The sequence below is a fragment of the Rhinolophus ferrumequinum genome, chromosome 16 (assembly GCF_004115265.2).
Source record: "Rhinolophus ferrumequinum isolate MPI-CBG mRhiFer1 chromosome 16, mRhiFer1_v1.p, whole genome shotgun sequence".
NCBI classification, from domain to species: Eukaryota; Metazoa; Chordata; class Mammalia; order Chiroptera; family Rhinolophidae; genus Rhinolophus; species Rhinolophus ferrumequinum.
The window spans coordinates 32,492,411-32,506,356 of record NC_046299.1 but is presented as its reverse complement, the minus strand read 5'-3'; the positions used below and the strand labels follow the sequence as shown (position 1 = coordinate 32,506,356).

Sequence of the window (13,946 nt, the reverse complement as noted above, 5' to 3'; positions counted from 1 at the left end):
TTGAAAGATTCTGGAAAGAATGACTCATTAAATTTGTATCATTCACTAAAAATATAATAGTGATTGTTTTGGTGCCTTTTAGGCATGGCCTATTATCTTCACAATAGTCCTACTTAGTGCATATTAATTTTCCATTTTATAGTTGAAAAAATTCAGGATAATAGAAATTAAATACTTTCCTAAGGTATAAGAGACAGAGTCCAGAATCAAACCAAGGTATTCCTGATTCCAAAGCCTTAGCATGTTCTATGGGGACTAGTGTCTCAGGGGCGTTGCAAAAACATGCCAAGTAAAAGATCTTGGGAAAAGAGATCAAGAGGTGAGTTGGGATGACCACAGTGGGTTGGAAGAACTACAAAGACAAAATTTAACAGACCCCTCGGTTTCACTGAGGACTAAGTACTAAGCAAATTTTACCTTCTGTCTAGTCCTTGTCTGAATTGCTGCTTATTTTCTATTCGTGACATGCACATCCATGAAATTTGATGGTGTCTTAAATTGATCTTGCAGGTATTATTTGGTGACAAGATGTTCTCTCCTCATACATTTGTTGACCAATTCATTGCCACCAACGTGTGCAACCGGAAGCTATTTCATCATATTTGCAGCAACTTCCTATTTTCTTTTTGTGGATTTGATCCAAAAAACTTAAACATGGTATGTATAAGAATCAGATCCGGGAAAGCAATTGTTTTGTTGCACAGAGGTGAGGAGAGTTCATTCTGAATTGCATGGAAACTACATTTCAAGGTCTTCCTTTTTGTCTCCTGGAACGTAGTTTAGCCTGTTCATGGCTTCCAATCAAAGCTGAGAGTCTACCTACTTTAACAGGAAGACTTGAGAAGAAGGTTTTATTGCTGAAAATTCTCACCAACTTTTGCTGTTGTCCAAAGTGCCACCATTGAAAATTCCTTCGCTTTAATTAAAACTATGGTTGGGAAATGCATCTTTCTGTGCCTGAGCCCTATCTCAGACCTACTGCAGTAGAATTTTAGGGAGTAAGCACAAGCATCTGTGTTTTTTAAATCCATTTTCTACTTTCATAAGTGATGTGGAAATAGCCATTTTGTGAACCACTTACTTTTTTAATCCAAAGGGGTAAAGGGATGGCTCTTCAATGACAGCTACAGATTCACTGTTCAAGGGATGCTGACAGAAATGTGTTGGGGTTTTTCCGAGTCCTTTCCAACCTGAGATCCTTTCTTAGTTACCACCAGCTGACCCACAAAGTGAGAAGGGGAAAGAGGGAAGTTATACTCACTCTTCCGTCCCTAGCTAGAGAGGAGGAATGTTTGAAACCAGAGGTAGAACAAAGCTGAAGTTGGTCACCATCTCTCTCACGGATTCTGCCCAGAGGCTTGTAGCCTTCTGTCAGTGGAAACACTGATTAACGCTTTCCTTAGTTTTAGTCGAGATTTATAAAAGGCTGTTTAGCCTTAGCCACTGCCTTTTCACATTCTTTCCTACTTTCTCAATTTACTAGGGAAACTATGCTTGCCTATCCCTTACAGGGAAGCACGTTATGTAGGCAGAGCTAAGTAAAAAGGCCTTTAAGCAAACTCAGTAGAGATAATTTCAAAAGTACTCTCTCAATATGGCCTAAGAGTTTGCTAAAGAAAGACTTCTCAAAATGACACACTTGAACATTCATTGGGGGCCCTCATTGTACATTATATAGACAGATTGCCCTTTTCTTTCTCACTGTGGGGGACTGGACTATTACAGTACCTGTAAGAACATTTCTTTTAATGGAGTATAACCAGGGATGCATAAGTAAAAATAACACATGTCCAGAACTCAACTCTAGAGATTTTTGATACTGACTTAAAGGCATGGATAGCTCGTAAGTAGTTATATATATATATATTTTAAAGCTGCAAGATGTTTCGATGCTCACTTTGGGAGAAAAGCAACTTTTTTTAATACTCAAAAACAAAATGCAATTGAAAATCTGAAAAAGTCGAGGTGTTTTTGTTGTTGTTGTTTTATCCAGAATAAATCTAAATGTTAACGGACGTTAAAATACTGGATGGATTATGTATGTCCCACAAACTTTCAAAGACCCCTGTAGAATATTTGCCACATTTTAAAAATCAGAAAGTAAAAGGGAGCATTCAGATCTGTTTTCAACGTCTTACAGTGAACAACTTTCTCTGAATGTTCTTTGGGACTTAGCACAAGGTGAAGAAGGTCCATGGGGCTTTTATCCCTTGTTCTCTTCTCCTCTTGACCTGTCTGAGGTGAGACTGGAGAGAAAGGTATATTACCTCTGTCTTTGACCAGGGGGATGTCCTCTGTGGGCCTTATGAAGACACTGCTCGGGACAGAAGAACAGAGCTAAGGGAGGGGAAAATTCTTAAGATGGGTTTCTTTGGTTAATGTATCTTCAGAGGATATAGTACATGTTTATTCCTAAAAGAGTAAAGAAAAAAATACTCAAATTTATTTGTGGTGTGATTAAATGTTTAGTCTCCAGTTGAGAAATAATCTCTTTATTTTGCAGAGTCGGTTGGATGTTTATTTGGCACAGAGTCCAGCAGGAACATCTGTTCAGAATATGCTGCACTGGGCCCAGGTAGGTGCTTCCTGTTCCTCATGTGACACACACGTATCTTTGCAAGATCCCCAAAAAGCAATCCCAGAGATCTTGCTTCCGAGTTTTGCAGGTACCTGCCACTGTCCGGTTGATGTTTCTAGAATCAGCATTCAGCTCATGTTGAGTTCCTTTATTCCCTTCTATTCTTCATTTCCTCAGTGTCTGGTGTTTGGGTCTGGTTCCCAGATGTTCTGACTGAATTCTGATTCTTAGATTACTCCAAACTGCCTTTTCTAGGGAAAGCTTGTATTTCTTCTTTTGGGAAATCATCAGCTCTAGTACAGCTTTATATAACATGATATAGGCTATTCCAGAAAGATCTGCTCATCCTCCAATTGGCAATGTGGGCCATTGCAGAGAGTGAAAATAATGCTTTGTTCAGAGCAAATTAAATAGTAGGGAGAGATTAAAATAGATTGATGGTTTCTGTTTTTTATCCTCAGTTTAAGTTTTTTTGTTGTTTTTGTTTTAGTGTTAATATATTACTCAATATTTGACAAGCTCAGACCTAAGTCAAATTCAATTGATACAGTTTTCTGAGTCGTGTGTGTGTGTGTGTGGAGAGAGAGAAAGAAAGAGAGGTCTTGCCAAAGTTTTAATATATCTGAGATCCCTAGGAATTTGCATTTTAACCGATACCCTGATAAATCTGTTCCTTGCTTTAGTATATGTGCTGCCGAAGCGAGTACATGTTTCTTGTTTTAAAGTTGAGAATCACTGCTATAGATAGCCTGAAATACTAATTGAGGGTTTCTGAAATTCTTTAAGAGTTCCACCCCCAGGAGATAAACCTTTAAATTCCTATAAGAAAAAAAAAATGTTTAGGGCCTCCTACTGGTGAGGAGACAGACTCTGTGATGGCCATGGCCTTCCAGGCAATATAACTTCAATTTCATATCTGAGCACTTACTATATGTGTTCTTCTATTCATATAAATGATTTCATTCAGTCTCATTGAATTCATTCTCATGGCAATCTTTCAATGAAGACATTGGTATCCCCAGACTACAAATGTCACAGCCAGTCCCTTACACATCTCACAGCTGACTCCTCCTTTTTTTCTAAGTATTAAGCAGTTAGTACCTTTATTAATAATTTTATACAACTGATTCCTCATAAAGAGCACTGATCTTTGACAGAAAGTCCTCTTCAGGATAGAAATAGGGTGGGGATAAAATATTTGGTCATAAATTATATAGACAGCGAAAGCAAGGATGGTGATGATGATGATGGTAGTGACAGTAGTAAAAGGAGAGATTTGTTGAGCATTCTTAGGTGCTATTCATTTTTTATGCATTGCCCTATTTAATTTCACAACACTATGAGAAGAATGTTATTGTTGTTCTTATTTCACAGATGAAAAAAATAGGTGTAGAGAAGATAAATATCTTGTCGTGGATCACAGATTCAATATTTTGTTAAGCCTGGATTCCAACCAGGTTTCTTAGATGCTAGAATCCAAGTTCCTAACTAGTATATTCTATTGCTTCCCATGGCCGAAAACTTGCAGAATTTCAGTAACAGCAGACTATTGCCTCTGTCAGTATAAATCGGGTGGAAATAATTGAAAACTAAAAATCAGGATTAAATGAATGAGTGTGGGGAAAAAATACTTGAGATTCAAGTTAAGAAAAAAAAAACCTTTAGAGTAGTCCGAGAATAATTTAATGAAGTGCTTGTAGTAAAGGTAAAAAATATGCCTCTTCAATCCACATGGGTGGCAAACAACAGAACAAGGAACCCCAGGTGTGTGAATGTTTCTATTCTGATGTATGAAGTCTAAAAATTAAAATGCAGAAATGGGCATGTGCTGCATCTGAGACACGCAGCCAGTGGCCGTGTTACTGACAACACGGCCGCATGCTCAGTCCTGCAGACAGGAGACAGACAGCAGTGCTGCCTCTCCCACAGGAAGCGCTGAGGGCGTTCTGTGAAGGAACATCCCTTTCAATAGTAACACAGCTGTTTAAGACTAGAGAGTGTAATCATAATATCCTGGACCACCTGACAAGGATAATATAATAGCAGTCATTTTTTTTAATGTAGGAGATGTATAGCTGGTGTCTTTAAAAAAAAAACACAAAAATTCCTAAAGCCAAGATATTTAAGAATCATTCAATTCAGCATTCTTAAAAAAATTTCTCTGTCTAGCATTGTAACATTTAAAGGTATCACTGCCTGAGGATTTTCACTGGAAAAGTATGGGGGGGAATAAAAGATTGCCTGTCAGTTCCAAAAATTAGTATCAATTTCTATCATTTTTTATTATTTGGCTTCTTAATCTATTGAATTTTACCTAATGTGCTAAAGACTGGGACATAATGTCAATCTTTGTATATTTCTTATTTACTGTCTTTAAATGTATTTTTTATATAAATATTTTTAATGTGTGTATTATTTTTATTTTGTTATAGGCAGTAAATTCTGGTCTGTTCCAAGCTTATGACTGGGGAAACCCTTATCAGAACATGATACACTTCCACCAGGTATAGCCATAACAGTTGTCCTCAGTTGCATACTGCAAATGAACTAATAAATATAGTGTCCACTCATTAAGCACTTAATAGGTCCTGTTCAAACTATGCCCGGTATTTTATACAGATCGGATGCTATTTATTGGGTTCTTACCATGTATCATATCATTATTTTTGATCTTCACAATGACCTTGCAGTGTAAATATTATTGTCTTCATTTTTCCACAGGCTCAAGAGGTTAGGTAAATTGTCAAAATTATTTACCTAGTAAAGAACCAGAATATGACCCAGGGATTTCTGGATCTAAAGTCCATTCTTCTCCCACTGTACTTATTTCTTCTCAAAAAATAGAAAATCTCAGCACTTAAGACCATATATATATATATATAAAGATATATATTTTTTGTTTCTAGAGCATATTCTCTGATTTCTTACCCATCTCATAAAATGAGCTAACACTGTCTTATTAGTTCTTTGGAAAGCTGTTTACTACTCATTTAAAAACAACAACAATATAGGATCATTAAAGATGCACCAAACAGAAATATCACCTTTAGGAGGAAGCAGTGCTTTCTAACAAAGAATGGTATGTCAAGATATTTCTTGCCATTATCTATGAAAACTTTGGAGCAACATTTTCATATTAAAGGGAAATGTGTATATGTGTTGTTATTTTTTCCAGTTAAAAAAAAGAAATTTAATAGAGATTTTGGCTTCTTTCTGATAGACTGAGCTCATATTAAACAAGTAGTCATCAAAGATACATAGGTTTCAGAAATCAGGGATGTGGAAATTTGAACATTTAAAAAAATTTTTTTCAGTGCCACCATAATAACTACAATACTGAAGATGCATAACTTCAACTGGTGTGAAAAATCTGATTTTTCTACTCAGCTGCTATCGTTACATGTTTGTGTGCCCCCACACACAGACAGGCTATGTCAAAGTACTATTTACTCTAGTAATTAACCACTTGTCTTAGCAAGCCTATATAGCTGCTTTAGGAAAACCTTTTAAAAAGATGGCCTTACGTGCTTGGATGAGAGTTGAGTCACAGTTGTTAGCTTTAGCATTATGCTTGTGGGTTCTAGTTTTAAAAAATGGTGATTCAGTTTCAACTATGCACCTTTTGTTTAGAGCTTTGGGCATAAAAAGAAAAACACAAACAAACTGAGGGTGAACTATATACATGTTTAAAAAGCAATAAACTTAGTCACAACTGAAGGTAATAACATTATAAATTAGACAATGTAAACAGCAATGTAATCACCAATCTCTTATTACTGAGAAAGTAAAAAAAAAAAAAAAATTATTGGCCAAAAGATACCATGTACCGCTTGGATCCTAATCTCCATCTTTTTTGCTTTGCTATCTTCTTCCCCCACGCATCCCCCAGGGTATTAAATCATTGCAGTAAATGTATTCTGATTTCAGGGGCTCCTTAGACCCCACCTCCTTCCCCTTCTATCTTAAAGCTTGCTAATATTTGTTGCTGCCTCTGTGTTGTGTTGTCTTGTATTTTTCATCTCTATCTCTGCATTTAAATACTTATGCTTTGTATTATTCTTCTGGGAAAACTATAGAGTGAGGAAAAGCATGTCTCTTCTGCCATCAGTTGCAATTTGCACTTGGGGCCCTGCAGCAGGTTTTCCTGAGTGCATGTCCCTTGCATGTCCTACTGGTCAGTACCAGTCTGCACTCATGCCCTTCTCTGCCCTTCGCAATGCCTTCTCATAGCTATACCTTCTCATTTACCACTTGATCCTAAGCTCAGGTCCAGGGCCTCCTCGTATTAGAGGGTACGGTGATGTGCTTCCAATATGTAGTAATGCAAAGACTCAGGCACCAACCCCTCCACTGGCAGTAACACCTAGAACGACTAGACCAGTGTGCTCTGCCTGAATATCACCCTGCTAAGGCAACTCGACCTGCACAGTCACCAAGTCAGGTCTGCCTCGGCCACATTTCTAGTCCTCTTAGAAACCTCTCCCTGCCAAGGTCACAGCTTCCTCAGGATCTACACCTTTGTCCGTATTACCTTTTCTTATTAATCTTGATGCCAAAATTGACTATGGTATATTAATCTGCTCAGGCTGCCATAAAAAAATACTACAGACTAAGTAGCTTAAACAACAGAAATTTATTTCTTACAGTTCTGGAAGGTGGAAGCCTGAGATCAGGGTGGCAGCATAGCTGGGTTCTGGGGAGGCTTGCAGAGGGCCAGAAAGTGTCCTCACATTGCCTTTCCTTAAGTTTCTTCTCCTTCTTATAAGGCCACTGTTCCTATTAGATGTGGACCCAAACTTTATGAAATCCTTTAACCAAATTACCTCCTAAAAGTCTTTTCTCCAAATACAATCACGATGGAGGTTAGGGTTTCAACATATGAATTTGGGAGGAATACAATTCAGTCTATAGCATACGGTGATAGTTAAGACTCAGTGCCAGTAGCAGAAACCAACTTTATCTATCTATCTATCTATCTATCTATCTATCTATCTATCTATCTATCTATCTATCTATCATCTGTCTATCTATCTATCTATCTATCTATCATCTGTCTATCTATCTATCTATCTATCTATCTATCTATCTATCTATCTATCTATCATCTATCTATCTATCTATCTATCTATCTATCTATCTATCTATCTATCATCTGTCTATCTATCTATCTATCATCTGTCTATCTATCTATCTATCTATCTATCTATCATCTGTCTATCTATCAATCTATCTATCATCTGTCTATCTATCTATCTATCTATCTATCTATCTATCTATCATCTATCTATCTATCTATCATCTGTCTATCTATCTATCTATCATCTGTCTATCTATCTATCTATCTATCTATCATCTGTCTATCTATCTATCTATCTATCTATCTATCTATCTATCTATCTATCATCTGTCTATCTATCAATCTATCTATCTATCATCTGTCTATCTATCTATCTATCTATCTATCTATCTATCATCTATCTATCTATCTATCTATCTATCATCTGTCTATCTATCTATCTATCATCTGTCTATCTATCTATCTATCTATCTATCTATCTATCTATCATCTGTCTCTCTATCTATCTATCTATCTATCTATCTAACTATCTATCTATCTATCTATCTATCTATCTATCTATCATCTATCTATCTATCTATCATCTGTCTATCTATCTATCTATCTATCTATCATCTGTCTATCTATCTATCTATCTATCTACCATCTGTCTATCTATCAATCTATCTATCTATCATCTATCTATCTATCTATCTATCTATCTATCTATCATCTATCTATCTATCTATCATCTGTCTATCTATCTATCTATCTATCTATCTATCATCTGTCTATCTATCTATCTATCATCTGTCTATCTATCTATCTATCTATCTATCTATCTATCATCTGTCTATCTATCTATCTATCATCTGTCTATCTATCTATCTATCTATCATCTGTCTATCTATCTATCTATCTATCTATCTATCATCTATCTATCTATCTATCTATCTATCTATCTATCTATCTATCTATCATCTGTCTATCTATCTATCTGTCTATCATCTGTCTATCTATCTATCTATCATCTGTCTATCTATCTATCTATCATCTATCTATCTATCTATCTATCTATCTATCTATCTATCATCTGTCTATCTGTCTATCATCTGTCTATCTATCTATCTATCATCTGTCTATCTATCTATCTATCTATCTATCATCTGTCTATCTATCTATCTATCTATCTATCATCTATCTATCTATCTATCTGTCTATCATCTGTCTATCTATCTATCTATCATCTGTCTATCTCTCTATCTATCTATCTATCTATCTATCATCTGTCTATCTATCTATCTATCTATCTATCTACCATCTGTCTATCTATCTATCTATCTATCTATCTATCTATCTATCTATCATCTATCTATCTATCTATCTATCATCTGTCTATCTATCTATCTATCTATCATCTGTCTATCTATCTATCTATCTATCTATCTATCTATCTATCTATCTATCATCTATCTATCCTGCTTTACTAAACTTCACAAGAGCCAGGAACTTAAACACTGTTGTCAGGACTCTCTCCCTCTTCCTCCCTCTCTCAGTTCTGCCTGCATATGCTATTTCCATTCTTAGGCTCTCTTTTCAAGACAGTAGTAGGATGGTGACTGGATGTACCCAGCTCATATATTCTTACAACCGCAAACCCAAAGAAAAAGTCACTGTTTTTCTTAATAGTGCTGGTAAAAAATTCCAGAGAGAACATGGGCCCAGTTTTAGTCAACTCTCATAAAGCAGTATGGCCAGAGGAAGGAAGGACTAACTGGCCAGGCCTAGTCACCTTGGACCACTCTTGAACTGCGGGACTGCATTTGTTGAATCAGCACAGGAAAGGTGTTACCAGAAAGAAACGGGGAGGGAAAACTTGGCCAGGAGATCAGCACCACAGACACAATTTCTCTACAGCAGGCTGGCTTTTTAACATCATATTTGAAGTGTCTGTTTTCATGCATGGGTCTCAGTGCTCCCTGAAGAGTCTGCTCAAATGTCAGTAATTTCTCTGAATCCCGATTTCTGCATTTGAGAAGGTGTATTTATATTTATCCTATCCAATATTTTGTTTAAAAAGAACAAAGTCCCAGGCCATGCTGCTATAAAGATGATCCCCCACAGAAATAAGAGCCCCTTTTCTCTAGGATCCTTTTCTATTTTCCCAAAAGTGCAAATCAGGAATAAAATGGTTGTCTTTTAAAATTCACAATTCATTTTACTACACTAAAGTGCTTTCAAGTATTTCTAACATTTTAATGTTTGCATATCATTAAGTGTATCCTAATTGCACATTTTTAAAAATTGAAGAACTTGCTTAACAATGGATAGTTAATGTTACTTTTATAATGTGGTTTTTCCCTGAAAACTCTTTTTTTTTCTGTCTGTCTCTTTAATTGCATTTAGCTTACACCTCCATTATACAACGTTACTAAGATGGAAGTTCCAACAGCAGTGTGGAGTGGTGGTGAGGACCGTGTGGCTGACCTAAGGGACATTGAGAATTTACTCCCTAAAATTACCAGACTTATTTATTACAAATTTATTCCGTACTACAATCATGTGGACTTTTTCCTTGGACAGGATGCACCCCAGGAAATATACCAAGACCTAATTAGAATGATGGAAGAATCTTTCTAAAATTAAATACACCTTCCTTTCTCTAAGCAAGCAAGTGTTCCTATAATAATGTGGCACACATAGCCGAAGGTGACCCCTCCAATGATTTTCACCTCCTCGTGTCCATACATTTGTGTAATCCTCACTCTTTGAGTCAGGGAGGGACCTGAGTGAGACTTGCTTCCAGCCTACAAAACTGGCAAAGGTGATGGGATGTCACACCCTCGATTAGATTATGTTTATGGCAAAGGTGATGGGATGTCACTCCCTGATTTATATTATATAAGAATCCATCTTAGCACACTGGAGCAAGAGATTCTCCTTGTTGGATTGGTGAAGCAAACACATATGTTGAGGAAGCCCACACAGGAAGGGACGGTGTGTGGCTTCTAGGCCCTGCACGTGGCCTCCAGCCGATAACCTGCAAAGAGCCGGGCCTCTCAGTCCTACAGCTATAAGGAAATGAATTCTGCCTAAAACCTGAATGAGCTTGGAAGACCATTTCCCCCACTAAAGCCTCCAATTGAGAAGGAGCCTGGCCAGCACTTGGATTGCAGCCTGATGAGACCTTGAGCAGAGGAGGACTTAGCTAAGTCATGCCCTGACTACTGACCCACAGAAACAGTGAACTAATAAATTTGTGTGGTTCTCAACTGCTAAGCTCGTGGTAATTTGTTATCAGCAACAGCAAACAACTACTACTATTAATAATAATAAATTATTTTTGTTGTTATTATCATTATTTTGTCTCTTCGATAAGAAACTTGAAAAACCCTGTCCTTGTTTCCCTTTGTCTTATTTCCTTCGTTGGATGAACTTCCTTGAACATTTCTTGTTTTGTAGATATGCTAGTGATGGATTCTCTCAGTGTTTGTCTGAAAAAGTCTTTATTTTGCCTCCATTTCTTCATTTTTTAAAATTGTCTATAGGTCATTTAGCGTGAGATCTGCCCTCATAATGGATTTTTAAGTGTACAATACAACACTGTTAACTATAGACACGATGTGGTGCAGAAGACCTCTAGAACATTTTCTTCTTGCACCACTGGAACAGTATACATGTTGAACATTTCCCCATTTCCCCCTTCCCGCAGCCGCTGGCAGCCACCATTCTACTCTCTGCTTCTATGAGTTTAATTGCTTTAGATACTTCATACAAATGGAATCATGCAATATTTGCCCTTCTGTGACTGGCTTATTTCACTCAGCATAATGTCCTTTAGGTTCATCTACATTGTTGCATATGGCAGGATGTCTTTCTTTTTTATAGAATGGTATTCCATTGTGTGTGTGTGTATGTGTGTGTGTGTATGTGTGTGTGCGCGCACGCACAGAGGGTGCAAAAAAAAAGTATATACATTTTAAGAAATAAAAAAACTATTAAAATTATGCTGATGGTAACCACTTTGAGCAACTCTTGTAGTTGCAGAAGTCAAATGTGACTTGTATTCATCTTTTGTTATCAGTATTGAGTATTACAATTTTAATACAGTTTTTTCCTTTCTTAAAATGTGTATACATTTTTGGTACCCTCTATATGCATATATATCATATACACACATATACATATATATCACATATATAAATTATACACACACACACACATCTTACATTTTCCTTATCCATTTGTCCATCAATGAACATTTAGTATTGCTTCTATATCTTGGCTATTGTGACTAATGCTGAAATGAACAAGGAGTACATATGTCTTTTCAAGGTCTTGATTTCAATTATTTTGGATATATATGTATATCCAGAAATGAGATTGCTGGATCATATGGTAATTCCATTTTTTGAGGAAACTTCATGTTGTTTTCCATGGCAGTTGCACCCTTTTGTATTCCCACCAATAGTGTATAAAGTTTCCAATTTTTCCACATCCTTGTCAACACTTGTCTTTTGATTTTTTAATAATAGTCATCCTAACGGGTGTGAGGTCATATCTCACCATGATTTTGATTTCCATTTCCCTGATGATTGTGATGATTAAGAGAAAGCACACAACCCTGAGACTTCTCCCACAGGAGGGAGGGAGAAAAGTGCACGTCCATAGAAAAGGTTTGAGAGGCTCCTAGAATCTTTAGTTGGGCTGATTAGTGAAGGTATTTTGCCTTCATTTCTGAAAGATATTTTTTCTGACAATAGAATTTTAGATTGATCTGCTTCATATTTTGTTGTTATTCTTTCAGTGCTTTAAAAATGTTGTTCATTGGCTTTTGGCGTACATAATTTTTAGTAAGTATGTAATTTCTTATCTCTGTTTCTTGATACTTAAGGTACCTTTTTAAATTTGTTTTTAAATTTTCTTTTTATCAATGATTTTCAGCAATTTGATTTGGGTGATTCTTATTGTGGTTTTGTATGTATCTTACTTGGAACTCTACAGGCTTCTTGGGTCTATGGATATATAGTTTTCATCAAATTTTTGTCCATAATTTCTTTAAATATCTTCTATGCCTTTACTTTTTCTGGTTCTCTAGTTACATATGTGTTAGGTCACTTGCAATTGACTCACAAATCACAGAGTCTGTCTTTTTCTCCTGTGTTTTTCTCTGTGTGCTTCATTTGAGATTGTTTCTGTTCCTATGGCTTTACATTGACGGATTTTTTTTTTTTTGCACTGTCTAATGTGTTGTGACTATATCTGATGCATTTTTTTTTATTGTGGCTACTGTACTCGTCATCTCTAGAAATCCCATTTAGGTCTTTTTTGGGTATCTCTCCTCCTTATTTTCATGTTTTTCTTTAAGTCCTCTAACATCATAAGCATATTTTAATATCTAGCTTAACATACTTTCTGCTTATTTAATAATCTCTGTCCTTTGTGAGTTTGTTCTATAAATTGACTTTCTCCTGGTTAAGGGTTATATTTTCATGGATGCTTTAAAAATATTTATTGGACGCCAGACATTGACTGTTGCATTACTGTGTGATGAATTTTATTTTATTTTTTTAAATAGAGTTGGAAAATTTGAGGCAGTCAGTTAATTTACTTGCAGCTATGTTTGGTTGTTTTGAGGCTTTTTTAATGTCACAAGCGCAGGTCTAGCGTAATCTCTCCTCTAAGGAAGTTTTGCCCTACTACTGAGGTATGCATTTTCTGAGGTCTCTAGTGAATTCCCATGTGCTCAGAAAGGTCTCTTCCTGCTGGTTGATGGGAACTCAAATGAACCCCTATGTATACTCTAGAAATGTTTTACTTAGAGTTCTTTGGCAATTGTTTTTTCTGAAAGTCTTACTTTGTCTACTCTTGTGGAATTTTCCCCTTTGCATTGGTAGATTATTATTTAGCCATAGGCTCGGGGGATGCCTTTCCACATTCCAGGAGCTCTTTCTCTTGACTGCTGCTCTTTGTTATTCTGGCCCACAGATTTTATTTTCCTTATCCTCCCTGTATTCCAGTGTCCTACGTCAACTAAACCACTGACCTTTCTTTGGGTTCCCCTACCTTTGCTGTAATATGGAAATTGCTGGTAGGCAGAACACTAAGTTTTTCATGGGGCTCCCCGTACTTGTTTTCTTCCCGTTAGTGATCACAGTGCTTCCTGATCACCAGTGTCTGAAAACTGTTGCTTACGAATTTGGTTCCAATTTTCTAGTTTTTATGTTAAGATGACAATTCCAGACATTGCTATTTTTTCATGGTTGGAAGCAAAAAAAACCAAGATTCTTTTTAAAATTTGTATCATCCTGC

At 36.4% G+C, this 13,946-nt stretch overlaps 1 protein-coding gene across 6 annotated transcripts in view; it reads left to right on the top strand.

Annotated features, from left to right (window-relative positions):
- Nucleotides 1-10,870, top strand: part of LOC117036344 (lipase member K-like) — a 36,734-nt gene extending 25,864 nt beyond the window's left edge. For 5 of the 6 annotated variants that reach the window (XM_033131186.1, XM_033131188.1, XM_033131187.1 and 2 more), the window contains 4 exons: nucleotides 511-657; nucleotides 2,504-2,575; nucleotides 5,011-5,082; nucleotides 10,041-10,870. In XM_033131186.1, the coding sequence (XP_032987077.1) occupies nucleotides 511-657; nucleotides 2,504-2,575; nucleotides 5,011-5,082; nucleotides 10,041-10,274 (525 nt within the window). In that variant the 3' untranslated portion in view covers nucleotides 10,275-10,870. The remainder of the gene's footprint in view (nucleotides 1-510; nucleotides 658-2,503; nucleotides 2,576-5,010; nucleotides 5,083-10,040) is intronic. The other variant, XM_033131190.1, reaches the window with a different exon arrangement.
- Nucleotides 10,871-13,946: the final 3,076 nt, after the last annotated feature.